At 42.3% G+C, this 27,877-nt stretch overlaps 1 protein-coding gene across 6 annotated transcripts in view; it reads left to right on the forward strand.

Annotated features, from left to right (window-relative positions):
• Positions 1–27,877, forward strand: part of LOC128340871 (uncharacterized) — a 72,821-nt gene that overhangs the window by 31,392 nt on the left and 13,552 nt on the right. Inside the window, exons 2-5 of one of the 6 annotated variants that reach the window (XR_008314047.1) lie at positions 4,350–4,493; positions 21,250–21,406; positions 21,628–21,713; positions 23,040–23,180. Coding sequence is in view for 2 of the 6 variants with exons in the window: in XM_053286656.1 (XP_053142631.1) it covers positions 21,706–21,707; positions 23,040–23,180; positions 26,705–26,760 (199 nt within the window). In the remaining 4 variants the exon portion in view is untranslated. Of the gene's footprint in view, positions 1–4,349; positions 4,494–7,326; positions 7,400–21,249; positions 21,407–21,627; positions 21,714–23,039; positions 23,181–26,704; positions 26,761–27,877 lie in introns of those variants that run through there. The other 5 variants (XM_053286657.1, XM_053286656.1, XR_008314048.1 and 2 more) reach the window with 5 other exon arrangements.

The raw sequence follows: 27,877 nt of genomic DNA on the forward strand, positions 1-27,877 counted from the left end.
GCATACAGATTTTAAAAAGCAGATGGAACAAACCTTGCTGTAGTCACAAGAAAAATATCAGGGACCAGAATACATCATCTGATGCTATCTTCTGGGACTGACCAATCAGCTCAGGTCACATTAGTTTGTTGTGTACATAAAACTTCACTTGGGCTTCTTTGGCATTCCATGTGCTTCTTGTTTAAAGAATCAGTGGTTTAGAAGTCAGAAGCATGTGAACCAAAAGTGGGGAAAGGATCCCCCCCACTTATTATTGCACCCCCCCTCCAGCATAATCATGATGGCCACACTAATTGTGTTGTATACTTTTGTATTTTCATGACAACCCCAGAGCCTGAAAATAATTTTCTGCTTAATCTTAAATTAAACTCATATTTCACTAAGATTCCTATTTCATTATGTACGTGCATCTACACACACACACACACACACACACACACACACACACACACACACACACACACACACATTCAAACCCTTTAATATGTAGAAATGTTGCTTGGGGCTCATCAGCTTTACCATGGTAGACAGGTGCTCTCATTATTCAAATATACTCAGCAGAGATTTTTCAAAGATTCAGTATTTGGCAAAAGATTAAACAAATCTACTTCCATATGCAAATGCAGTTAAAAATATGAACAACAATAAGTAGTTTATTCTTGTATTTATCCTATTAGGGGACAGCAAAGTAATACAGTTGTCCTTGTAGTCAATTTTTAAAAATCATTGGATAAAAATTCTTAGGAAACTATTTGTGTCTCTCTGATCTGATGATTTAACTCTTGTGAAGTATAATTCTCATTTAGTTAAAAGGTTTCATGGTTTCAATAGGGCTATAGTCTTCAAGCTACTACAGAGCAGCGATGTCCATGAATCAACTGATGTAATTTGATTCGAGGTTGAATAAAATCAGCCAGATCTGATTCAAACTCAAATCTGCAGACTCAAATCCATCAGATTTGATTTGAGTTGGATTAGAATAGATTGGGATTCAAATTGATTTGACCCACTTTTAAAGGTCCAGAGGGCACCAAAATGTGGTGGTGCATAGGGCCCCATGAGTTCTACCTACCAACCCAATTTCAAGGTGGTTGGGCACTCGGTTGATTTTTTTAGTGGGGATTTTTTTTTAGTTTTTAGTGATTTTGTATATTTCTGCCATAGAGTATAATGGGAATTCAAAGATGCCCTAACCCTAACCCGGATTCCCAGCTTTTGGTGTTTTGTTGTTTTTTTTTAATCTAAGCTCTAGCCCTTGTGGAGGTGGAGTTATTATTTATTTATTTATTTACCATATTTTTGCACCGCCCAAAACTTACGTCTCTGGGCGGTTTACAACAAGATTAAAAGTAAAACATTAATTAAAAACAAAAACAGAAAAATTTAAAAGCAAGAAATTTAAAACACAATTTAAAATTTTAAAACAATATTCTAAAAACAGCATTAAAACAATCAAAACAATATCAGTTAAAAGTCTGGGTGAAGAAATGCATCTTTAGAGACTTTTTAAAAGATGTCAGAGATGGGGAGGCTCTTATTTCACTAGGGAGTGCATTCCAAAGCCTCGGGGCAGCAACGAAGAAGGACCGTCCCTGAGCAGCCACCATAAGAGCTGGTTGCAAATGCAGACGGACCTCTCCTGATGATCTCAGTGGGCAGTGAGGTTCATGCAGAAGAAGGCGTTCCCTTAAATACCCAGGGCCCAAACTGTTTAGGGCTTTATAGGTTATAACCAGCACCTTGTATTTTGCCCGGAAACATATTGGCAACCAGTGTAACTCCTTCAATACGAGAGTAATATGGTCTCTCCTGGATGACCCAGAGATCAGCCTGGCTGCCGCATTCTAGACCAACTGTAGTTTCCAGACTATGTATAAGGGCAGCCCCACATAGAGCGCATTGCAGTAATCCAGTCTGGAGGTTACCAACAGATGTACCACTGTTTTGAGGTTGTCTAACTCAAGAAATGGACGTAGCTGGAGTATCAGTCAAAGCTGATAGAAGGCACTTCTGGCTGCTGTCTCAATCTGGGACACCAAGGAGATACTTGGATCCAGAAGCACCTCCAGACTGCATGCCTGTTCCTTCTGGGGAAGTGTGACCCCATCCAGAACAGGCAGATCAAAATTGTCTCTTGAGTTCCGACGCCGCACAATGAGTACCTCCGTCTTATCTGGATTCAGTCTCAGTTTGTTATCCCTCATCCAGCCCATTACCGACTCCAGGCAGGCATTTAGGGACATTATGACCTCTCCCGATGATGCTGACAGAGCAATAGATTTGAGTATCATCAGCATACTGATAGCACCCTGCACCAAATTTCCTGATTCTTTCTCCCAGCGGTTTCATGTAGATGTTAAACAACATCGGAGACAATACGTAGCCCTGAGGGACACCAAACAAAAGTTCAGATTTTGAAGAACAGCAGTCTCCAAGGGACACCATCTGGAACCTGCCCAAGAGGTAGGAGCAGAACCACTGCAAAGCAGTGCCTCCCACCCCCAACCTACTCAGACGCTCCAGGAGGATACTATAGTCGATAGTATCGAAAGCCACCAAGAGGTCCAAAAGGACCAACAGAGTCACACTTTCTCTGTCCATTCCCAGTTGGAGATCATCTGTCAGGCCGACCAAGGCAGTCTCCACCCCATAGCCAGCCCAGAAGCCAGTTTGAAATGGGCCTAGATAATCTATTTCCTCCAAGACTGTCTGGAGCTGGGAGGCCACCACCCTCTCAATTACCTTGCCCAGCCACGGAAGGTTGGAGACAGGCCTGTAGTTGCTCAACTCTGAGGGATCGAAGGTAGGCTTCTTTAGAAGCAGTCTAATAATTCCCTCCTTAAAACTAGGAGGCATCCTACCTTCCCTCAGAGAAGCATTTATGATCTCTACCAGGCCTTCTACAACAACCTCGCTGCTAGATCAAACAAGCCATGTCGGGCAAGGGTCAAGAGGACAGGTGGTGGGCCGCATGGTTCCAATCAGTTTGTCCACATCCTCAGGAGTTATGGAGCAAAACGTGCGTTCACTATTTTTGTTTAGACCAGGCTTCCCCAAACTGTGACCCTCCAGGTGTTGCTGAACTACAACTTCTAGCATACCCAGCCACAAAAAATTGTGTCTAGGGATGCTGGGAGTTGTAGTTCAGCAACATCCGGAGGGCTGCAATTTGGGGAAGCCTGGTTTAGACTCTTGGGTGTGTTATGACTTTTTCGCATAATGAATTCCTATGAGGATTCATTACAAACTTAAGAGTCCGAACACTTCGAAAATTCCTAAAAAATAAACTGAGTACCCCACTGCCTTGTGGATGGGTGGGAATTAGTGGTATCCCATGCACCAACTACTCCCCAAACCCGCAAGCCAGTGTACTCAGTTTATATTTTAGAATTGTTGAGGTGTTTAGACTCTATGGTGTATTATGACTTTTCCTCATAATGAATCCCTATGAGGATTCATTATACACCAAAGTGTATAACACTTCAAAAATTCCTTAAAAATGAACCGAGTACCCCACTAGATGTTATTGTTTAACAAACTATTTATTTTCATTGCCTCTGAATTCATTAGATTAACTGTTTCTTAGTTTAACTATTTCTTTCCAATAGTTTGTCTTCAGTAGTATTTCTTTTCATTGCCTCTGAATTTAAACTATATCTTTTCATTATTGCTGAATGTATTTCTGTGCTGGACTCTGGAGTGTAGACTCTGGGAGAAATAGGAGCAGGAGCAGAGGCAGCCAGTGTCTCGGAGGCTGAAGGGCTGGAGGATGGGGCTGGCAGGTGCAGAACTGCATTTCTCTCACTCCTTTCATGCCCTGCTCTGGCTTTAATTTGAACCACTTGGGCTTGTCATTCACTGGGTTGAGCCACATGTGCTGGTCATTTGCTAGGTTGGAATCCCTAGCGAACGACTCGCCCGCATGACACAATCACCAGCCTGCATGGCTCAAGCTAATGCTGAAGTGCGGAAGGGAGGGAGGGAAGGAAGGAGAGAGAGAGAGAGAGAGAGAGAGAATGCCAGGGTGGGTGGCTGGGTGGGGAGAGAGATGCAGCCTGCAGATGTCCTGCACCCAGTGTCCCTGCCCTCCACCTGCCCAGCCCCAGGGCACCAGCCACCACTGAGAAAGTTCACTGCTGATATCTGTTTTTAAGCAGTCATCCAGGAGTCTTCCCAGACTATACACTATCTTGTCTCTCGTTGTTCATCAGTACCTAGTGCTTTCTTAAAGCTCCATGATATCTGATTTTTCTTGCTTTTACTAATTTATTTTAGCATCTAGATGCATGAGTTGCATCAATTCTTTCTCAGTGTCAGGGTGTTGTTTTATTAGTTCATTCTGCTCTTAGCTGAAGAAGAAAAAATCCCCAACAGTTATAAATCCAAGGACACATTGAAGACCAACTGAAGAAGAAAAGTTAGTGATGACTGTAAATCACATTTGCATGAGTCAATGGAAGGCTAAGGAAGTAAATCTAAAGGAGTCCAAATAGGTATGGCATCCATATTGATTGTGTTGGAAATAAATGCATATTGAATTGAGGTTTAGACATTTACCACACAGAGACACACAAAATCCACCTGGCAATTCAGATTTTGGCCTATAGTCAAGAAAGACCACAACATTGTTAGTAAGATGAAGAGCAGCTGTGCTTTCATAAAACAAATCCCAAACAAGGGGAAACAGTCTCTTACTCAAGTTAGTGAGAAAATTAGAATCTTTACTTTTGCTACACTCTCCGGTGTCTCTTGGAATGCATGTTTAATACCAAGACATCCATTTTTAGTAGAGAACGCAATTAAGGACAACTGTCGCTGCATAGTCAGGGAAAAGTTACTTCATTTTAAACTCCTTCTGATGAGTTTAAAATGAAGGAATCACTTGTGCACTGCAGTATTACTTTCTTCATTGTCTGTGATCGTTGGACTGATCCTAAGACACACTACTTCAGATATGTCCCAAGAGTCACTTCTATTACTCTTTCTCACATAGATATTAAGCTCTATTCAGACATTATGCTGTATGTGCATACAAGCATCATGCACACATGTACATAATTCCTTGTGAATAACTGCCCCTGTGTTCCTTTCAAAAGCAAACCTGGATACAGGCCCCCTGAAATGCTGATGTAAAAATTAAGTACATTTTAATCAGGTCATCAGACATATATCTCCTTCAAAGACCTGAAAATTATATGATATACAAAGCTCTCTCTGATTTGAAACCTTAAGCTATGAATTTTACATATTGTTAGTGCTGCGTTATTCCTAAAGCAAAGCTCTATCTAACCTACAAAACATAGAAATGGACATATTGTAATGATTGTACTTTGGAAAGTGTTAAGCTGCAATTGTCTCATTCCTCTCCAAATGTGAACTAAAATTGATCTAATATGCATACTAATAAAATCTTGCTCAATTTGGTTGAAACGGCCTCTCTGTCTCACTGTCCCTAATATTCATTTTTCCCCTCCCACTAAATTACTCCTTTTATTAGTAATGATTACAGTGATTAATCCTCAAAACCTGAGCAGTATGCTTAATTGCGCACAGGTTTTGAGTGGTCAGCAACTGAAACACTCTTTGGATTAAACATCCTTTGGGAAACCTTGTCACATAAAAAGCGTATGTGTAGGTGGATGGACAAAAAGCACAGTTGTCAAGGAATATTGACCCAAAGAATGTGAACTAATTTCATTGCCTTTCATTGTCATTGTACATTTATACTAAGGTCTTAAAGGCAACACTGTGGCCTTTTCCTAACCTAAAGCCCTGCAAAAGAGAAACAAGGCGAGGCCTGGCTAAGCCTTGCCTCTGGACTAGGCCTCTTCTCTCAGAGATGATATCAGATGTGCTTCTCAGAAGACACAGTTACTGTCACCATGGAAAGAGGTGGTTGATACTTTGTGGTGGTGGAGTCCCTCACAATGTTTGTCTCTTGTATCTCATTGGGGGAACCAGCCTGAATTGGCCCAGTCTTGGCCTCACCCTGCACAGCTCAAGTTAGGGTCTGTCTCACCTCACTTTCCTTGAGACAGATGCCTGATCATTTCATATTAATTCATGAAATTCATGCTATCACTGTCTCTTGGACCTCACTGTGGGTGATTATCACCACCTACTGCTCTGGTTTCTCTGAGCCTTTCTTCAGCAACCCTGGCTTGGTTCCTACAATTGTTTAATGTGGGTTATTGACATTAGCATGATTGTGTGAACCCATCCACACCAAGGTGGGAATCTCAGATTCATCTTGGGCCATAAACCACCTTGGTGTGGGTTCACATGTGCTAAGGATGGGGACCCACATTAAACCTAATTTCAAATGATTGTGTGAACCAGGCCCCTGTATCAGGGCTGCCTAGTGCTTATCTTGTGCTGGGGCTTTGCTCACAAAAATCTTTCTGTCCATAGGCCAGAAATAGGGGTGTGCAAGGATGGCTAGGTGGTCCAAAGGTCTGCTGTGAACTGGGCGGTTCGAGCGTTTCAATCTCGATCTGCTCTGAACCAGTTCAAGCTGTTTTGGTGGTTCAGCTGGCCCAGCTGGTCTGTCTGACTGAACCAGTTCGCAGAGCAGCAGTTCAGTCTGAATTTAGACAAAACCACCGCACGCAGTCCGTGCACATCCCTAGCCAGCCCTTGTGTGAGGGTTTTCCCCAGCCCAAATGGACCTTTTGACTCCATCTCTATCCATTCCTGCCCAGTTTCACCACTACCTACAATCAAGCTGCATGTTCTCTCCTTTTATCTTGTATGAGAGACTAGCTCAGTTGATCTTGCAATAAGGTTATTGAAGATTAGTTGACTAGTATATTTCAAATGATTTAAGTTAATCTGTTTTGGAAGATCAATTGATTGGAATTTTTCTATAGTGCAATATATCTGCCATTTCCACCAGTCTTTGGCCAGGACCCAGAGAGCGGATATGCACCAGCAGGAAAGAAGTGTGCATGCACCCAGAACTTTGTTGTCATCTTTCTCTGCCTCACACCACCAAGCAGGCAAGCAGCTTTTAAAACTGCACAGCTGCTTGTCTCTTTGGCAGTGGAGTTCCTGTTGGAAAGCAAATCTCCATATCTGAGTGTATTTCTCTTCCACAACCTTATTTCCCTTTCTATGGAGCCAGACCAGAATTCCCTGCTGATATGTTGGCCAGTCTCAAATTGCACAACAGACTGATCTTTATCATTATTTCCTTCTTGTGTCTTGCGAATTACCAGAAAGGGGGGAGGCACAAAACATGAGGGGAAAATGCCCAGAATAACTGAGCCTCATAGGTTCAATGTTCTTTCTTTACTTGACTAGGAACATAGTTACAAGAATTAAGAAGAGCATGTCAAGTTCTGTATGTATTAAAGCAAGCCCATTACTTTTGAAACACTCTTTGTGTTGGGGTTAAAAGGTAAGGAAAACAAAACCCTTAATCTGTTGTTTACTTGCCACTTACATATTGTAACAAGTCCATAACATTCATTTTGTGCTGTTCTGAAATAACTGAGGTTGAAATGTACTGCATCATTTGGAGAGAAAAAATTTAAGAGGTTTTTACTTTGAAGAAAGAAATAAAATCTCCAAGAGTCTTATGATGCAACAGAGTGGTAATGGATGAACATTTTCATATTTGCATATGGAGGGCTGCTCTACAAAAGCAGGTTGTTCTGTTTTTCCTGCTTTCTCCTACAGCTTATTAGCTGTATACATTACCCTTTCTGATTAGCCTATCTTTTCATTAACTTAAAATGACCAGCAGTAGAGATTTTTTTTTAAAGAATCAGAAGCGCCTTCCTCTAAAATGCTGAAGAAAAGTGTGGAGGTTTTGGGAATTGTAGTCTTTTCAGGAGCTGCTGCAATGCAACAGGCATTTGAGGAGGCAATGAGTGGTGACAACAAGCAGCATTGTCCAGAAAGGGAAGGAGCTAGGAGGCTTGCTGCTAGATCTAAAGACTAGATTTTGATTAGAGAATTCTGCTGGGCATGACTTCTACTGTCATTTCAGCATTGTGACCTGGCAGCTTTAAGGGGGTAATGAAGCCAAGGAACAGTGGCTGACATCCAGATATTCCCATTATATCACTAACTTATCCCATTAATTTCAATGGTACTAGTTAGAGTAATTTTGTGTGGATGTCAGCAAAGGAGTGAGGTTGGGATGTTGCAAATTCCCCATATTGATTTAGACTAACTAGTAAAGGCTTGGGTTTCTTTTTCTTTTTCTTGTTTAATCATAAAATATCAACACTTTTTATAGTTTACCTCGGCAGCTATATGAAATTATAAATTATTTTAGGGTTTTTTTTACATTCTCTTCTACCATCTGCCCATTTAATGTCACAGTTACGTATGCTTACGCGATGGCTCTTTCTCATCAGGAGACATCTCTTTGCCTTTCTTTCAGCTGGTTCATATTTCATTTCCTTGTATTTTATACTGACATGAAATAATCTTGAGATCTGAGAACAGCAGTAACATGATATGGTCAAAGAGGATAGAAAAAGTTATCTTGAAATACCAGTTTCATATGGAGGTGGTCAATTTTCAGCCTTTGCACACCAACTGATGTTGCAGAATAAATTGTGGAGGATAGAATGTGTAGAGCTTAGGAAATTGTTTTCTGCAAGCGCCTTGTCTTCTATTACCATATCCAGAACAATCACTGTTGAAACGTCTACTTTAAAAGATAAGACCAATACTGTCTCAAGCTTGTACAGCATGCCATCCTTTCCAGTGGGAAAAACAATCCCCAACTTGTATCCTTTCCATTTTAGTTGGGACAGAAGCTGAGATGCACAGTCCAAAACTATTTTGTTCCTTTACAAGAAGGAGTTTGTTATTGTATTTGCACATGTACATACCTCAATCTAACAAAAAGACCTTTCATTAAGCTATTTTTAAATGATTTTATTAGGTAACAATAACAATATTATGTAGTACCTTCAGCACATGATACAATTATATTGTCAGCTTCTATTTCTCTCCTTTTCACATGAGTAAGTTAAAAGGTTGAGTCAGACGCCTTAGTTTTTAAGCATTATAGAAATAATAGTGATAATTTAAAAAGTATAATTATGCATCAGGCTTGTAATTTAGTCCCCAAATTGTACCCACCCACAAAATTTTTATACACCTGTTTTGGGTTAGTGGAGAAACTTGAGTCTTTTAAAAGTGTGTGTGTGTGTGTGTGCACGTGCGCATGCGCATGCACTCACGCTGTGGCTCTGTGGGCAGAAGTTACTTCAGCAGTGTTTAAAGTCAGCATTGATAATGTTCCCAGGCACTGGCCTATCCATATCATCATTTTTTTCTCTAGGAAATGACAAGGAAATGACCCTGCATCATGCTCTAAAGTCATTTCTTTGTGAATTCTACAGAAGGCAGAGAGCTGAGAAACTCCATAGTTTCTGTTCCACTGACTAAAATACTTCCTCTTATCCAAATAGTTTTTGTTACTCTTTTAAACTGATGACCAGTTCGATCTAACCCTTTATTGTATATTTTCGCTACAGATAGGTGAAACCAAATGGGGTAGGCTTTCTCAGGGTTGGTTGGGGGGCGGGCGGGGGGGAGAATACTTGGAGAAAAGTTCAAAATGTTTCTTAGAATTCTCCAAAGCTTAGAAAGAGCAAGTCAAGGGGAGCTCCAACACTGCTACTGCCACTGCTATCTACTACTTTCACACTAACCCCTGTCCCACATTTCCCCAAATTTACTAAGTTGCAGAGGAAGAGATTGTTGCCAGAAAGCCATGTTTTGGGATAATGCAAGGAACACCCCTCTAGATGTACTAAGCATGGGGCTATGGGATCATAGTCCCCATGAACCTTTCAGCACGTGGGTTGGCATAAGCTGGTCATTAAGCACAAGCAGAGGTTGGCAGCGTGCCTCCAGGTTAAAGAGTCATAAAACTGAAATAGGACACAGTCACCCCTCCCTAAGGAGGAAAGCTAGCTGAATTTTGACCCCCATCAAAAGCCAATTGCTAAGAGAAGAGACACTCCTGTTCAAAGATAACAATCACAATGCTCCTCAGAAGTAGCACAGAAATGGCCATTTCTCACCCCATTAAAGTTCATAAATCAGCTAGTGAAGATAAGAGAGGAGACTCATAAACAAATACAAGACATGTATCTTTGCACATGGGGACACCACTGTCTTGAGAGTGGGAGCCTTATTGTCCTCACACTGCCACATTTGCTTAGCTGGCTCCTGCCTTTGTCCATAAGGACCCACCTAAAGTGGGTCTAGCAATGGACTCTGTTGTTTTGCAGAGAAACTCCTTACCCTCGTGGACTTGCTCCCCTGGACTTGCTCTTTCTTGGACTTGCTCTTTCTAAGCTTTGGAGAATTCTAAGAAAACTGATTGACTCAGGAAAGTTCTCAGGACATGTTTTGAGGTATATGTACCCCAGCCAGGCTATAGTGGCCTCAGATTCTGCTTGGACTCAGTTGGGATTCTGCTTGGATTCCAGCAGCCTACAGATTCACACATGTGTGAGCTGTGGCTGCTGTCTCTCGCTCTTCATCCCTGTTTGATTCCCACACTTTACCGCAGAGGAGGCATACTTGACCAGTCATCATGTAATTAATGTGCCTAGGAAGGACAGGTAATACTAACATCTCACCTCTCCCTCAACTCTCTTGCTGCTTCTCCCTGCTTCCTTTCCTGCTCTCCAGGTACCTTTTAATGCAAGTATTATTATTATTATTAAATTCAGTTTCTATACCGCCCTTCAAAAGGTGGCTCAGGGCGGCTTACACAGAGAACTAACAATAAATAAGATGGATCCCTGTGCCCAAAGGGCTCAGAATCTAAAAAGAAAAATAAGTTAGACACCAGCAACAGTCACTGGAGGTACTGTGTTGGGGGAGGATAGGGCCAGTTACTCTCCTCCTGATAAATAAAGAGAATCACCATGTTAAAAGGTGCCTCTTTGCCAAGTTAGCAGGGGTTCTAACTTGGTTAGTTAGTAGCCTCTGATCCAGGAATTTAGCCAAATTATTGTAAACCTTTAACCAAGACTCTCATTCAGAACACTAGCCTGCCTAACCAAACTCTTCTTGCCTTCTGTAACTCCTCATTTTTACCCTCATTTTCACCCTCAATAAAGCTTTGAAACTGTACCTACATTTCCTCATTCTTTCCAAAACACCAGAACTGCTAAATTGATACTGTCAGAACTGTATCCCAATCTGAGCTATTTTCTACACTATAGCCCAAAAGCATAGCTGGAGTGCCTAGCCAATCACTCCTGTGCAGTTTGGGTAACAAGATGGGGGGAGATGAAGAGGTTGCAAGGTGGGTGCTGAAAGATGGGGCAAAGAAGGCAAGGTACCAGGGGCAAGCCCCAATGCTTAAGAGAGATCTCTTATCTTCTTTCCCTCACCTTCCAGCACCATGGCACCATATCTTCAGTTCTGCCCCTTCCACCTCTCCACCTGAGGCAGAGAGAAAAACAATCATGCCAAAGTCGTGAGGATGCCACGTCTTCAGTGGCATCATTCCAGAATAAAACTATATTGGAGACAGCTGAGTTAGCTAAGGGAGTTACTCTACAGAGTTAAGTAACTCTGAGAGTCCTTTGGGGGATCTAAGAATTGTTGATGGGTGTTTCATCCTGGTGGATATCATGAATGAATCTCAATAGGGTTTTGATTCTGGATTGATGCCACAGAAGAAGGCTGGAATAGGGCGAAATGTGTCTGGCTATCAAGTACTGTGGTGATGCAGAAAATATAGGACTATGATGATCAAACCCTATGGCAAGAAATACAGGATTTACTTGAAGGACTTTTATTGTGTTAGACCCTAAAGAATGTGTCAGGAGGTTCTGTTTGGGAATCAACAGCAAATATCATTCCTTGTGTGTTTTATAATAGGACTTCTGAATTATTGTATTTTTTTGGATATGAATCCATTTCTGTGAATAAAGTTTGTTGCAGCTAGTGGGTATATGAATTTTTATCACTGTATATGAATGAGTTATTGACTTCTTTTATTGGGTTATTTAATTTTTTAAAAAATTAATATTAATGTACATTTGTAATTGTACAAATCTGGATTATTTTGGACATTGTTTTGTAGGCAACAAAACACACCACTTGGTAATATGAACTATCATTGAAGGACAATTCAGAGATATGGGGCCATTTCAGACCTAACAGGAAATCAGAGGGCTCTTCACCTTGGTTTCCCAAACCTGAATGTCTGAACCAGGAATTGGAATGCCAAAAAACAAAAATGGACCCACAGTTTCCCTCCCCTAATTGCAATGGTTACCTTCAGTTTATATTGAGTTATGCTGCCAATAACTGCGTTTTGGCAGCATCTCTGTTATATCCAATCCAGGGATTGGAGTTTGCCTTGACTATAACTGGTGCTGAGGGAGGAAGCTCCTACCTCACTCTGGTTCCTCTTGGCTGTGTGGGCTGCCCACACAGCCAGCTTCCCCTCCTCTCTGCAGTGTCATTGACTGCAGTCAGTGAGAGTGCAGTAGGTCTGAACTCAGACCTGAGAGTAGGCAGGGGATGCAGAACCATGGTTCCACTAGACCCTGGTTCTGTATGTCATCTGAACTGGCCCATAATGTAGGACTTAAAATGTGGATAGCCACCTATGATTACATAGGTTAATTACATATGGAATGCCTAATCTCATATGGAGTCTAATCACATATGGAATGTACAGTCTGAACTGGCCCTATATCACACTTAATTGTAATATTAACTCATAAATATTTCATTACATTGTAATACCAAGTTGCTCAAAGGGTTTAGGATTGGAATCTGCCCATAGTTTTGGGTCCACTATATACACTGCGGTGTGAAATTATTTGATCAGATATTGGGGAAAAGGGAATGGCAAATTGCAGCATAATAATGCAATTGCAGCATAATATATAGTTGAAAAACTCATAATTTAAATTATAGCATTTACTGTAACTAGGCGATAATTCCAACCACCTCTTTGTATTCCATTGTTCTAGGAAGGAATGTAGGATTCTTAGAATGCCATGAGCCAAGGAGGCGGGCCTGGCCGGGCAAGGCGAGGAGGCGGCGGGGGAAGCCGGGCGAGGCGGCGGTGGGCCCGGCCGGAGCTGCGGGCGGTGGGCCCGGCCGGAGCCGTGGGCGGCGGTGGGCAGCGGGCCTGGCCGGAGCCGCGGTGGGTGGTGGGCCCGGCCGGAGCCGCGGCCAACTCTTCTAGCACAACTCTTCTAGCGCTCTTCTAACACCACTCTTCTAGCGCCCGTTAATGTAACGGGCTATATAACTAGTCTTCTAATAAACATATAAGAATTGTCTCCACTGAGTGGCTTTTGAGATCTTTCAGATACTGAGATAAAAATAAATCTCTTTCATCAGTATAAAGTGGACAATGTAACAGTGAATGCATCAATGTTTCAGGAGCAGCTCCGCAGGGGCATAGTCTCTCCTCATAGGGTTTTCTCTCAAATTTCCCTGCTAGCATCGCTGAGGGTAAAGCATTCAAGCGAGCTCTTGTAAATGCCCAGCGCAGCTTTGGTGAGTAGATTGTATAGAAGTAAGAGGCTGTGACCCAATCTTTCTTGGTGCTTAGGAATTGTAGCGGCCTATTTATAGAGGCCCTTTCCTCCTGAAAATTTATGTCCCTAAGCCTTTGTTTAACTAGGGATCTTGCCGTTGACTTGCCCTGTTCTAACAATTGTGCTGGGCAGAAGCCCATCTTCCGGAGTCTTTCCTCAACCGTCATACACCAACGGGGTTGTGGGGTAGCGGCAAGGAGATGAGGTATAAGTCCTGCCGGGTAAAGATAAGTCTTAATCCAATACAGGATAATGAGCAGCCAGGCCCTGGTCTCCAATTTCCATAGCCCAGTCTCCAGCCGTATTAAGGAGTTCGGGATAAATAATGATAGCAAAACTAGTCATGTATGAGGCTGTTTGTGGGTTGAGGCAAAAACCCACAGAGTTGAAGTGGATTGCAAGGTTAACAAATCATTTTCGAATGAGAGAGGCAAACACAGACTATAAAATAATAATATATATGGAAAGATCTGAAAAGCACTCTAGGAATTTATCAAGTTTTGAAACTATGCAAGTAAAGTTTGCATAGGGGAAAGTCTAGCCTCAGCCTTTTGCTGCTTTTTATGTTTGTGGAGTTGTGGTTGGTTGGTATATATAATTCAAGCAGGGTATAAAAAGGGTACCAAGAGGGGAGGTAGAATCAGAACATTTGCTTCCAACTCAAATAGACTTAAACACAAGTAGGGAAGGGTGACCCAAATCTATTTGAGCCATATTGTGAAGCTCTTGCAGGTCCCTCATAACTCACAGATTCCATCTGGTCCTTTAGGGTGGATATGCTGTGGAGGGACAGCTTTGCTATTGGGCTGGGATGGGGAGGAGGGAATAACTCTGCTGGTGCAACTTCTCTTCCTCTCACTTTTTTCTTTAGGTTGGAAAATATGAGCTCCCACAACTGCAGAACCAACTTGAAGTAGTTGATTTTGAAATAGTTTAAAATGTGAGAAAGGGAAATCAAAGTAACAAGACACCAAACCTAGTTATTCCTCAGTTTCACTTTGGTTAGGAGAAAGCAGGGGAAATGACTCCTCCATTAAATCCTAATATCTAAAATCTGGTCTCTAAATAAAACAATTGGTTAAATAACCCCATAGGTTTCCAGTCAGGAAGTGTTGTGGATCTTTGCAGGTGTGTTCCCTCCCCCTCTAACCCCAACCCTCCCCCTCTGTACTTTTAATATAAGAGTAAATGGGTGCACCAGTACCAGGATGCGGGAGCACAAGCACATAGCCTTCAAATAATGTTAAAAATAATTTTAAAGATTATAAAATTGTGCTGGGCAAATATCAGCAGTGAGAGAACATTTTTGTGACACCCAAGAAAGACACACTTCATATAGTACTTGCAATTAAAATGGATGTAGTTTCTGGATGAAGAATGGTAATTTCCAGCAAGGGGCCTACATATCAGCATCCTAGCATCCTAAAACAAAGGATGAGGAGGACCTTCCATACCCACAAGAGGTATGTGTGTGTGTGTGTGTGTGTGTGTGTGTGTGTGTGTGTGTTGTATAACAAATATGCACTATAAATGAAAACTGATGGGCATGGATCACATAACACATGATTGTGTTCTGCATGTAGACTATCCTTGTAGAATATTCCTGTCATGACACATACTTGGAGGTCCTCTGCCTATGCATTTCTTTAGATGCATGGAATTAGCACCTCCACTGAATTAAATAAGAAAGCCTTTATGACTGACAAACATTCAGTTGTGCAGTGGAGCTTCAGTGACTACAAAAAATTGCTCAGTGTGTATGTGTGTGTGTGTGTATAGATATTTACAGGCTAGTGAAATAATGGAGCAGGGGAGACAAATGCCCCAGGGCTGCCAAGGCACCCCCTTGGCACCCTCATGTCCCCCGGTTCCATATCCCTTCCAGGGACATAGGAAGCTCACCTGTGGCTGTGGGACAAACTCCTGCTGGTGGCCCCTCTCCTGTATTGCTTTGTGTACATGTGTAAGCACACACCGGCCACATCTCTGTGTTTAGCATCCTACACAGGGGGCATGGCCATTTTCAGCAAGACGGGCTGCACTGCCCTTCTGCTGTCGTGTCCTTTCTTTACCCCCAGTGAGGCAGAGAAGGAAGAATCCAACCAGTGTTTAAAAGAAGCATAGGCTGAAAGCAGCTGAGGGAATGCGTGACCAGTTTTGCTGTGGCTATGAGTGGGGGGGGGCAAGCACTCGAGGTACAGGGAGCAGTGGGGGCAAGCCTTTGGCAGCCTCTGGAAGTGCTTGGGGGGGTGGCAACCTCAGAACACTTGTCCCCGTGGGCTCCATCCTCCTTTCCCCCACACTCAGAAGCAACCTGGGCAACCTATTTCAGGGGCCACCAGCAACTTTTCTATGCTCCTGGCTATATATCTATAGTTTTTCTCCCAATCTACCAGTAAAGAGTACATAACTGTACATGTACATAAGTATACTTTCTTATAACTTATACGTTAGTTGCTCTCCTCCAAGGTCCCTTCTTCCACCTCTATAATATAGCCATTTTTAAATTCTGAAGGACTTGATAGTTTTTATTTTAGTTTTTAAAAAACAAAAAACAGCTCTATCACGGAGTAACTTCCCTTTGGAAAATAGTTCCTAACAAAAACCAAAAGCCTCTTTAAAAAAGGATAGTCGAATCTGTGCATTTTTGTTACAGAGTCAGTCTCACTACATTGAATGATACTGACTCCAAAATAAGAATTGCAGTTAAAGGCACTTGATATCAACTCCAGTTTCCAAATGCCCCATTATAAACAATATCTTATCATCACTATGTGCTTGGGAATTGGCTTGGAACAGTGATCTTCACTATTTTTCAAGCAGGGGCCTCTCTGGCAAAAACAATTTCTCACTGTGTTGACCTGTGCACAATACTGCACTTTTCTCAGCACCTGAGGGGGCCCTTTAATAGAGGTGGAGCCATCTCCTAAGAACTCTACGAGTAGAGCACTGAGAAAGGCTACACTTACCAGCTCTGTGCACACTCTGTGCATACCTTCCAAAAATGGTTCAGGGTCTAAAGATAGCTCTGTTTCCCTTAAAGCAGATCTGGGCAAAGTGAAGCATTGCACAGTGAAAATGGTTGTCTCCTAATGATTCCAGGAGAGCAGTGCAGAATATTCAGCTTTAGCAAAGCTTCACACAGGTCAAATAAACCTTAGTCAGGGAGCCACAGGGCAGATAGGGGCCACTACTGGCCCCCAGGCCCAACAATGAGGAACACTGATTAGAATTTAAGGTGACGGGTGATAAAATACACAAGTTTGCATTGGTACCAATTGGTACATCACTCATGAGAACAGCTAAGTGCTGCCCAGATAAGCACACTAGCTAGAACAGAAAGAGAACAACATGTTCAGTCATGCTTCTAATTACAACTGATGAACAAATGCTAAGTTAGTATAAACATCCATGAGGATTCCAAAGAATGAAAATAACTTCCAACTGCCAACTTCCTGAGAAATACATCTTTGGCAGACTTTGTTTCCCTTCTCAATAGCAAAGGAACAACCTGTTCTAATTTTTTTCAAAAGCAACTTTTAACAACTGATAACCAGAGCATACTGGTTATCAGTGATACTGCTTCACTACTGCCTCACTACAAGGAAAATCAAATCTGTAATCCCAATCCCTCCCTATCAGCCACACACGCAAAATCAAACCAAATGCTGAAACATTTTGAAGAAGTTATGTGTCACGGTTACAAACAAGAGTAACACTGGGAGGCTGTTCTCACAAGCAGCCTAGCCCAGGCTGAACCCAGCCCCAGTGAATACATGATCCTGAAGCCCGGGTTAAGTGCTCGCTTGAGCCTTTAACCCCAGCTAAAAGCTGGATTTAAAAGCTGGGTTAGGTGGCACTGCCCCACCAGGATCAGGCCCATTCCCGGCAGTTCTCACACACAGCCTAACCCAGGCTGGGCTTCACTAGCCTGAATTAAGGGTATGCATGAGAACAGTCAATGCACCGTGCTTTTGGTTCATTGTCCCAACCACCAGAGCTCTGAGCTGTGTGGCGCAGCATGGATTATCTGGGAGCATGGTCTGTGCTCCCAGCAGCATTTTTGTGATTATCAGGGGGGAGGGGAGGAGAGCTGGAGCAGCTTCGCCCGCCCTTTGTGTGAATGGCCCCTACATCTTGCTCAAGTTGACTTTTGCATTCCTGGGACATGTATAAACAAACAAATAAATAACAGACAAATGAACCCTTTTTTGTGGAGTTCAAGTTTATCACTGCAAATGGGAATCAGGAATGTAAGAAATAACAGAATCCTCTACTTTGGGGTAGAAAGATGCGTTTCCAAATTGTAATTATGTGCACCCTTTACAATTAGGACAATGCATGCATATTCTTCTTCACCCACTCTGTACACAAGCACAAGCAAATCCCAATATTTATTATCAGATCAAATGATATCAACTGAGCTGTTTTGGCTACTTAATGTTGCACATTATTCCGCTTCCAAGGTTAACATTTTTAAAGAATGCCGAAGTGTTTTTCATGGACAAGAGGGATGGAAATACCTTGAAAATAGTCAACGTGCTTAGCCTCCTTTTCCCACACTCTTCTGCTTTTAGGATTTCACTTGAATCTTCACTTGATCTGACATATTTTAAATTTTTACTTGGTTGGGATATAAAGAGGGCCCTGCTGAACTAGGACAAGCCCAACAACTTTTTAACACCCTATTTCAAGATGCTTCTAGAAAGCCCACAAACTATCCTTTCCCCATGGTTTTTCTCCAAACTTGATACATTCCATTCAATATAGCTATCATGACAAAAAGTTATTGATAGACTTCATCCATCTGTTAAATCCCCTTTTAAAATAATCAAAGCTGGGGGTGGCCATCACTATGTCTTGTGGCAGCAAATTCCCTGTGTTTATTTTGCGTTGTGTGAACAAGTACTTTCTGTTAGTTGCAAAGGGGATAAAGAGAAGCCCATTGAGCCAATACTGATTATCAGCTTGGTGCAATCCAGACCATCGCCTGCATTGTGTACACAATGTAAGAAAGGCCTGGATCATTATTGTGATCAGGCAGATAATTCAGCCCATTCACAGACCTAGCACAAACAGCATAAACTCTGAATAGGGTTTGAATGGCTTGCATAAGACTACCTAGTGGGTCTATGGAAAAGGTGATATTCAAACTGGGAAGTCCTGAGTCACATCACCATCTCTTAACCACCTTGCTCCACCAGATCTCGCATTACTGCTACTGCTACTGATTACTAGTAAAATCTGAAAATGGGATCTTTTTATATATCTCCCTCAAAGCAGGGTGGCCAACCTGAGAGTCTCCAACTCAAAATCTTACACACACACACACACACACACACACACACACACACACACACCAAACGTCTCTGGGCAGTGTAAAAAATGTAAAGTGTGTCGTCAAGTCAATTCACAGCAACATAAAGAAACTGAAATAGAAATTAAAGCCTTAATTTAAAAAAAATAGTTAAAAAGCTTGGGAGAATAAAAGTGTCTTTATAGACTTTTAAAATGTTTTCAGAGATGGGGGGGGGACTCTTATTGCAGCAGGGAACGCATCTCAGAGTCTTGGGGTGGGATAACCCAGGTGTGGGGAAAATCTTTCTTAACTTGGTCCAAGTACAAAAATCTTCCATATGCAAGCCTCTATGTGGTTAGAAAACTGATAGCTGCTGAATGTTTGAGGACATGTTTGCACCAGAGAAATCCCTCTTCACACGCCCACTTCTGAGTTGAAAACCAACTCGAATAGGCTTGTAAGAAGAAAATAACTTTTAAAAACCCAATTTTATTCAATTACTACAGACTGCTTCCATCTGAGGCTTTCCCAGCATTTAGATACAGTTAAGAATACTTCGTAGGATTACAAAAATAGGCTGTCTTAATGCATGCTTAAATGTTTATAGAGTATTTTGCAACTCCCTAGGAAGGGTCCGTGTAGGCTGGTGTTTCTTATTTTAATTACATTGCAGGTAAACGATAATAAAACAATATCCAGAATATGCAGATCACACACACCAAAGAAATATAACATCTCTAATGCAAAGTCTGACTAAACAAACTTTCCCCTAGATGAAATTTCCCTTTTCTTTGAACTCACCAAACTCTGGTTGAGAATCAAGCCCCTGCAGTTCTATTTTCCAAGAGCTTCAGTCATCCTGTTGCAGCAAACTCTATTTCCACATGTCCCCTTGCTCCTACAGCAAAGAACTTCCTTTCTTGTTCCCAGAATTCCCAGCAACAGCTCTCTAGATCCCTCCCACCCACCCCAGTGGACTGATTTGGCAATCTCTGTAGGTCATCAGCCTGTCAGTCAAGACAAGGGTTCACTTCCAGTTAACTCTTTAGAGGGAGGAGAGGCTAATAACTACAGATGACAACTGAGGGGGCCCAATCCCAGGTTGTCACCAGATGAACAGGTGCCACTTAACGACAGACCCCTCTTGATAATCTTGATGGGCAGAGAGGATTTTGTAGAGAAAGATGCTCTCTCAGGTAACCTGGACCTAAGCCATATTTCTTGGTGAGTGCTGTGATGAGCTCCATGTCTGGCCTTGAGACTAACTTGTGCTTCACTCACTGCTCTGTTCTGCTCTGCAATCTGCAATGCAAGGTGTACTCAGTCAAAATGTGGCTGAAGTTGCTCTTGTTGAGCTTATGGTTGTGCTTGTGCTAAGGGTGCTGCTGTGGCAGCTGTTGCAATGCTAGGAAATAAGGAGTCATAAAATTGTGTGAGTGAGCAACTTGTGCCAGTGATGTTACTGCAGTTCAAGCACTGTGGTTCTCAGTGGATTCTGGGTCAGGGATTCTTTTTTGGCCATTTTTGGACTGTTTGAAATGTGTGCTTCTGTGTGCTTCTGCAGTATTTTTCAAGGCAGGGTTGCAAAATGCATTGCAAATTGCAATGCAAAACTTGTGTGCAATGCACTCTGGAGGTGCAGCTTGTTCCGGCCATTGGGAAACTAAAAACACCCCATTGTTCCCCATGGATAGCTCTTAGGAATGCCAAAGTGGATTGTGTGGTATGGCATGATGAGTGCTACCTACCACCCAACCCACAAAAGAAATGGGGAAGAAGGTGATTAAAAAAAATATTTTTAACCTTTCCCCACAAACCGTCATAGGATCATATGGGGTTTCTTGGGAAAGGTTAAAAATTTGTTTAAAATCACCTGATTGCCTTTTTCTTTTGTGGGTTTGGTAGTAGGTAGCACCCATCCTGCCCTACCACACAATCCACTTTGGCATCCCTAGGAGCGATCCATAAGGAACAATGGGGTGTTTTGAGTTTCCCCATTGTTCCCTATTGCTGAAACACTAGGAACGTTTTGAGATTTGTTCTGTCAAAACAACTGATTTGACCATTGTTTCGATGAAACTTTTGAACCATCTGCATTTTGTTTCAAGCTCGAAACAAAATGCAAAATCCATTATGTGCACATTCCTAGGACAAAGCTGTTTACTGAACTGGTAAACTAAACTTATAGAAGGGGTTGAAAAATGAGATGGCATTATCTTTGTTTCTTGTTTAGACTGGTGTACAGCTGCCGCCAGTTGGAAATTATAGATTTCTAATAAAAATTTTGATGAGGCACACCAACAAGATAAATGAGTTTTTAAAAAAGGAATTTGCCTGAGTACATTTTAATCTAGACTTCCAAGGATAAGGCCAAAATTACTTGATTTAATTTTACAGCAATAAAATGTACAACTGGTGAAGAGACAATGATTCATCTCTCAACTCTTTCATGAGCCTGATGTATTGGACATCTGATCCCTCTGTCTACACCTTTTTATCTTGATTATCCACAAATTAGAATTACTACATCAAACTACTACAGCAAACATAATACGTAAGTCTGTTTCTTTCCTTTTGTTTGTTTGTTTGTTTGTTTACATGTAATTACTAAGATCACGGAAACAACTCTAAGTGGCAATTAAGAACCATATTTAGCATAAGAGTGGGATGTGTATTGTCTTTTCTACCAAATTAGCTGGGAATAAATATTTTATTTCTTGCCAATATTTTGCTTTGACTTAATCATGATGTTTATCTTCCCCATCACCCTTTCAGTGGGTTTGTAGGTGCACATGGTGTGTGGAGGCTGAAACTATAAAATGAAGAAGGATTTCTCATCACTGACAAAAGCAAATGTGAGGGTATTTATCTCCTTCATTCTTATTGTTATGCACATGCAGGGTTGATAATAAAATTTCAGGTCAAGTCATTTCCCACCCTGTAGGCAAGATGCTTTATACAAAAACTAGAGCACTTAGGCAGGAAAGGATAGTGTCTGATACTATTCATTTACCATTAGCAATTATTTTTACTTATTTATTTATTTTTACATTTATATCCTGCTCTTCCTCCAAGAGAGCCTATCTCTCTTAGGCTGAGAGATAAGTGACTGGCCCAGAGTCACCCAGTGAGTTTCATGGCTGAGTGGGGATTTGAACTCAGGTCTCCCCAGTCTTAGTCCAACACTCTAACCAAATTACAAACTAACCCAGGGAGTGGAAGGGAGGAAGGCCTATAGAAATATAAAGAAAAAACAAAGAGAAAATACCTAGGGTTGCAGATGCTTATAGTCTGCAATTCTATGCAGGCTTACTTTCCTGGGAATATGCCTCATTGAATGCAGTGGGATTTACTCCTAAGTAAATGTGCAAAGGACTCTGTCAAATGAGACAAAAGTCAGGTAGACATCAAGAAGGAAAATGAATTCTGTGTATGCTTTTGTCAGTTGGGAAGCTGCAAACTGTTATTTAAACCTTTCCCTTTCTTACCTCATAAATTCATAAGAGATGTTTGCATTCCAGTTCACACACTGCAGCACATTAATATTGCTAGCTCGATTTTGAGGCATACTTTCCACTCATCACTAAATGGCACTATACAACTTAAATGATTGCCTTCTAGCTTTGATCACTTTGCTTTCCTTAACATAGGTAAATATATGCCTATGCAGCTCCCTTTTACTGAGTCAGATCAGGCTTGTATAAGAGAATGATCAAGTTAAGGGAACTGCTGGGAGGAGGCAGCAAGTCTCTCGCACCAGGGCTGCCACCGCTCCATTGAGGAAGATCACGAGGTGGTGGGAGAAAGCAGCAGCAGAGTGAAAGATTTCTGCTCTCCTCCTCCATGAACGGGATTCCTCCCAGAGGTCCTGCAAAGGCCCAGAGGCCTCTGGAAGGAAAGCCCATCCACTGATGAGGAAGGAAAGAGGAGACACCACTGCCGCCGCCACCACCACGAGACTTGTAGTTGTCTCCTTCTCCATTGATGCAGCAGTGGAACAAACATCAGTTTCTCCTTCCACTCTCTTAGGATGAGAGGAGAATGAGTTGAACTGCAAAGGGAAGGGTGAGAAGGGGGAAGAGCTGTCACTGGTGCCTGCCAAGTCACTTGGTGGTGACTTCTCATCCTCTCACATCAACTCAACAATGGCTAGCACAGCAGAGGTCCTCTTTCTCCCTTCTTCTAAGGATGAGCAGGGGAAGAGATGCTGATGCTGCTGTTGATGATGATGATGATGACGACGACGACGATGATGATGACAGTTACGTGGCATTGATGGAAACAGTCATCTGTATTTGTACTCCCACCATGGAGGAGGGCTGCCTCAGGTGAGAGTCCCATAGACATAGAGCCAGACCTGAGTTATACTACTGGTCCAGTATTGTTTGCTCTGAATGGCAAGGGATCCCCAGATCTTAGTAAGAATGTAGGTTCAAAATTCTGGACTTTGCCAGGCCTCTTCTCTTTGGGATAGATTCATACAGCCCTCATCCTTCATAGGGCTGTTCTGCCTTTAACAGCTGGATGAGATGCAGCAATTCAGTGGATTTAGTTGCTCCCTGCATGGCAATGCAGTGATGGAGGAACTGCTACTCCTGCTGGATTTCTCCCTTTTGTTGTTAAATGCACTGAATGCCTGGTAGAAACAACATGGGCAGCCCTATTTCCTAGCAACACTCATGAAGACAGTATCAACGCTCTTTTCAACCCACCCTCACCTCATAATGAATGACTACTGGAGCTTGACAGTGAAATAATTTGTGAAGAAAAACGTCTCACTGGGAAATTAAAAAAAAATGTATCCTCAGATCTTTATAGATAGCTGACACTGCTGCAATAAACAAAAGTCTAAGCACAGCTGGTAAATACGTGGTTCTCTATTTTCCCCCTGTTTTATAATTAAGTGCCGCATACACAGCTGTCTAAGGCTATAGGCTCAAACTCATTACAGGGGTGTTTTTCTCATTTAGATGGGAAGGACTCTCCATTTTCTGAGGCTGCATAAGAATTGTTAGTCTTCCTATCAGAAGTCTGTGGATTAGTAACTGTTCTCCCACACACCCCACTTCATGCAAAGGATTACTGTATTTCTTTCTCATGCACCTGTGCTATGAATAAGCCAAAAAAGATGCAGCAGAGTCAGCGGAAAAAAGTATGCCCTGCAGGTTTAGCTTGTACTTTTGACATTTACACAGCATTCCATTCTAGTATTTATTCTAATTTCCCCCTTTCTTAAAAAAGAAAAAGAAGAAACCCTTTGAAACCTTAGCACCACTTGACATGTGTTCATGGCGCTGACAGATAAAAACACACAGCAGATCAACTTCGCACATAATAAGGAACACCAGTTTGAAATAGAGGTTTTGAAATATTTGAATAATATATTGATTTCCCTGCAAGCTTTAACCTGCAGCAGAAGGAAGCTCAGAAAAGAACATTACCCAAGGAGCTGGGTTCAGAGCATTCTTTTACTTGCAGTGATTTCTGAGTCACAGTAATTGACAGGAAATGTTTGTATACATAATTGCATATATTGCGGGATGGGCAAACCTGGCCCTCCAGTTGTTGTTGAATTACAACTTCCATCATCCCCAGCCACAATTTGTTGTAGCTGGGGATGATGGGACTTCTAGTTCAGCAACAGCTGGAGGAACAAGTTTGCCCACCCATGTTTGCCCACCCACTAGATGTTACTAACGAGAGCTAATGCACTCTACTGGCTAAAAGGTGCATGTGACTTTCTATGACAGAGGTTTTCTTGTCATTTGATTCCAAAGACTTTTTAACATGTTGAGATAATGTGGAGGAAGACACAACCTGGTTACGTCCCCAGTCAGCATTGTCTTTTCTGGCAGTATACTAGCCTATAGTAGCCATATGCTCAGCTCTTTCCAGGCGACCTTGTGGACCCTATATTACCAGAGCAGGATGGGAAGTAGGAGTGTGCACAAAACCAGAAAACCTGGTTCAGCTCAACTAGAACCAGACTCAAGCCAAACTGGGCCCAGTTCTGTTTTTGTCCACACTGGCACAAGGCCCAGTTTGGGTTCCAATTTAAGTTCCAATTTTAATATATATATTTGAAAAATAGCAACTTACTGCCACTGAGGGCTTTGGCAGCCTCGGGCGGTGCTGCTGCAGCAGCTGACAGGGTTCTCCAGTGGTTCCCCCTTCCCCCACTGGCCTCTCCCTGGGCCAGTTTGGGTCATTTTGGCCCATTTGGGGACTGTTTGGGCCCTGTGTGTGTGTGTGTGTGTGTGTGTGTGCGCGGCGGCAGCCATCTTTTGGACCACTGTACATTCACACTGGCCATCTGAGTGACCCAGGTCACACAGATGGCCAGTGTGCATGCACAGCAGCTCCAAAAATGGGCACCGCATGTGCACACAGGCCCAAAATGGCCCAGGGGAGGCCAGCGGGAGTAAGGGGAGCCACTAGAGATGCCCCCGTGGTTGCCGCAGCACCCACAAGGCTGCCAAGGCCCTTGGTGGCAGTAAATTGCCATTAAAAACAATTTTACCAGCTCCCACCCCCTTGAACCGGGCCCAAACCAGCTTGGCCAGTTTGGGTCGACCTCAAGCCAAACTCAGTTTGGCTCAAGGTTGAGCCTTCAAACCGAGCCTTCAAAGCTCAAGCTGACTTTACCTCAAGCCGGCTCGCACACCCCTAATGGGAAGCAGCCATGCAGTAGAAGTTCCATGGCTACTGAAGTCACATGAGTTCAAGCCCTAAGAATGGGGGTAGTTACAATCTTACCTCAAATGTTACCTGAGGATAAGAAGAATCACCTGCCTAAGGATGTGTTGTAAGGAGACTAAGGCCGTTTATGTTTTGAACAGTCAACAAGTGCCTAGGCATTATCATTATTAAAGAGCACTTGAGCTTCTGTCCTAGAAAAAAAATGTGTCAAACAATTTTCTGCTTGCTCACTAAGGAGCTAAGGACTGTCCTATTTGTGCTAGTTCTTTGTGGCAACGGAGTCATTGGATACATTTGGTTTGAGCAGAAGCAGACATTTTGCACATTTTCAGATTTTATTGGAGGTGCATTTTAAACCGGTGTGCGGGGTGGGGAGAGGAGAATCGCATTAAAACACTTGGTACATACATTTAGTACACAGGACAGATATATATGCACTCATGAAGCACTGAGTGAAGACTTCAAAAGTGCATATACTGTATACCTGCTTAAATAAATCTGTTAAATAGTTTAAAACCACATTGGGGGCAATTGCCCTCTATAAGGCACTAGAATGCATTTGTGTCTCTTATAAGGAGACAGCAGAAAAAGGAACTCTCCAAACAATAAAACTAAACCCACACAGTTGATCTTGCCAGCTTCAGACCAGCTGTCCTCCAAGCCAGCCAAAATGAAACAGGGAGATAACAACATGAATACCTGGAACTGTGCACCGGTAAAATTCCAGCATCCCTAAAAACCATACAAGAGGAAATACGGTGTGGTTGTGCAAAGACTCTGCTACTTCCCTTAGGTTGCTCCAGTGATGAAAACAGAGAGTGATTCTAACATCATATCATTGCTGCCTCACTATCTTGAAGACTCCTTCCATTTGTCTCCTGGTAGGTGGGCAAATAGGCACCTCCAAAGTGATGACTCTCGTATATTTAGTCAAGCAAAGCAACTATCCCTATTCAGCCCAGCACATTTTCTATTTGGCCGATTTACTGGTGGCAGTTTACTGGTGTTTCCCTTGGGTTTCTTTTTAGGTTGAGAGTCCATCTGAGGGAGGGAATCAGCTTTTCATTTTATTCCCTGTGTAAACTGTTTTAAGAACTGCTTTGTTGAAAAATGATGCACAAATATTATTATAATAGTTTAATATTATTTAAAGGTTCTGGGGATGTGGTGATGAATATGTCTCCTCCACCCAATACTGGAGAAGTTCTAGTGAGTGCCAATTCTTTCTTCCTCTTCTACCATTTATCCTATGGGGCTGAGCAGGAGTCTAAGGATCCAGGGAAAGCACCAGAAAAGAGGCGTTCCTTTTTCCCTACTCTATCATCCCAACACTTGGTGGCTCTAATTTTGCTTTCCTTTTCTCATATGCATGCCACCGATTAGCCTTTATGTGATTAAGAGTAAATTATTGCAATTGCAGAGTTGGGGGGAGGAGGTGGGAAGCAAGCTGCCAACAGCCACACTTCCCACATTGGCCAGCTTTTTAGCATGCGGTGGCACAGCCATTCCAAACACTGAGCTGCAAATGCACCTCGTTTCCCTGTGCTGTGTATGCCACATCACAAACAAAATACAGATTGATTATTCATGCCAATCAGCATTGGACTTATGGTCCCCTGTGCTGCTATTGGTGCTTCATGGTGCTCTTATTGGATTTTCATGTCCAACTTCATGTTCGCCCAAACCCTGCCTCATTCCCACTACATGAATGAGTAATGAGGGCATTTCTATTTTTGAATCTGGCAGCCCTGATTCACATTGACTCCTGTGTAAAAGTTTCATGGGAAATGGAAGTGTGTGGCTGCTGCTGAGCTGCTTCTTTTATTCCTTCTCCCTCTGCCGATGCAGCTCTAGCTGTGCTCTACATAACTGGCTTATCCCCTCGTACAAAAACTCATCTATTTGTATAGAGGCAAGGCACATGGTTGATTAAGTGCTGTCCCAAATCTATTACCATGAATTATATTTAAATTCATAGCAGGTTTCCCCCTTTTCAAGGTAACTCGATCGAGTCTATGAATGTACAAAGCACAATACAAAAGCAGCTTAGCCAACTCCTTAGAGCAAATGGTTTTCTGTGCATGTGTGTGTGTGTGAGGAGGAAGGGCTTGTTAGACTTTTGCTTTTTAAGCATTTCTATGAACTTATGGCTTGTTAGGAATGACAAAAAGCAACCTCATTTGGCCATATTGCGTTTCAAGGTGCGGGCAGTATTAATCTTTCCCCATTATATTGTATAGGGTTGGCAGGTACATTTAAAAATAGCTGATTCCTTTAAATGCCATAATTGCTACTTACCAAGGCTGAGTGTCCATGAGTTCTTTAA

The sequence above is a fragment of the Hemicordylus capensis genome, chromosome 1, assembly GCF_027244095.1.
Source record: "Hemicordylus capensis ecotype Gifberg chromosome 1, rHemCap1.1.pri, whole genome shotgun sequence".
Taxonomy (NCBI): Eukaryota; Metazoa; Chordata; class Lepidosauria; order Squamata; family Cordylidae; genus Hemicordylus; species Hemicordylus capensis.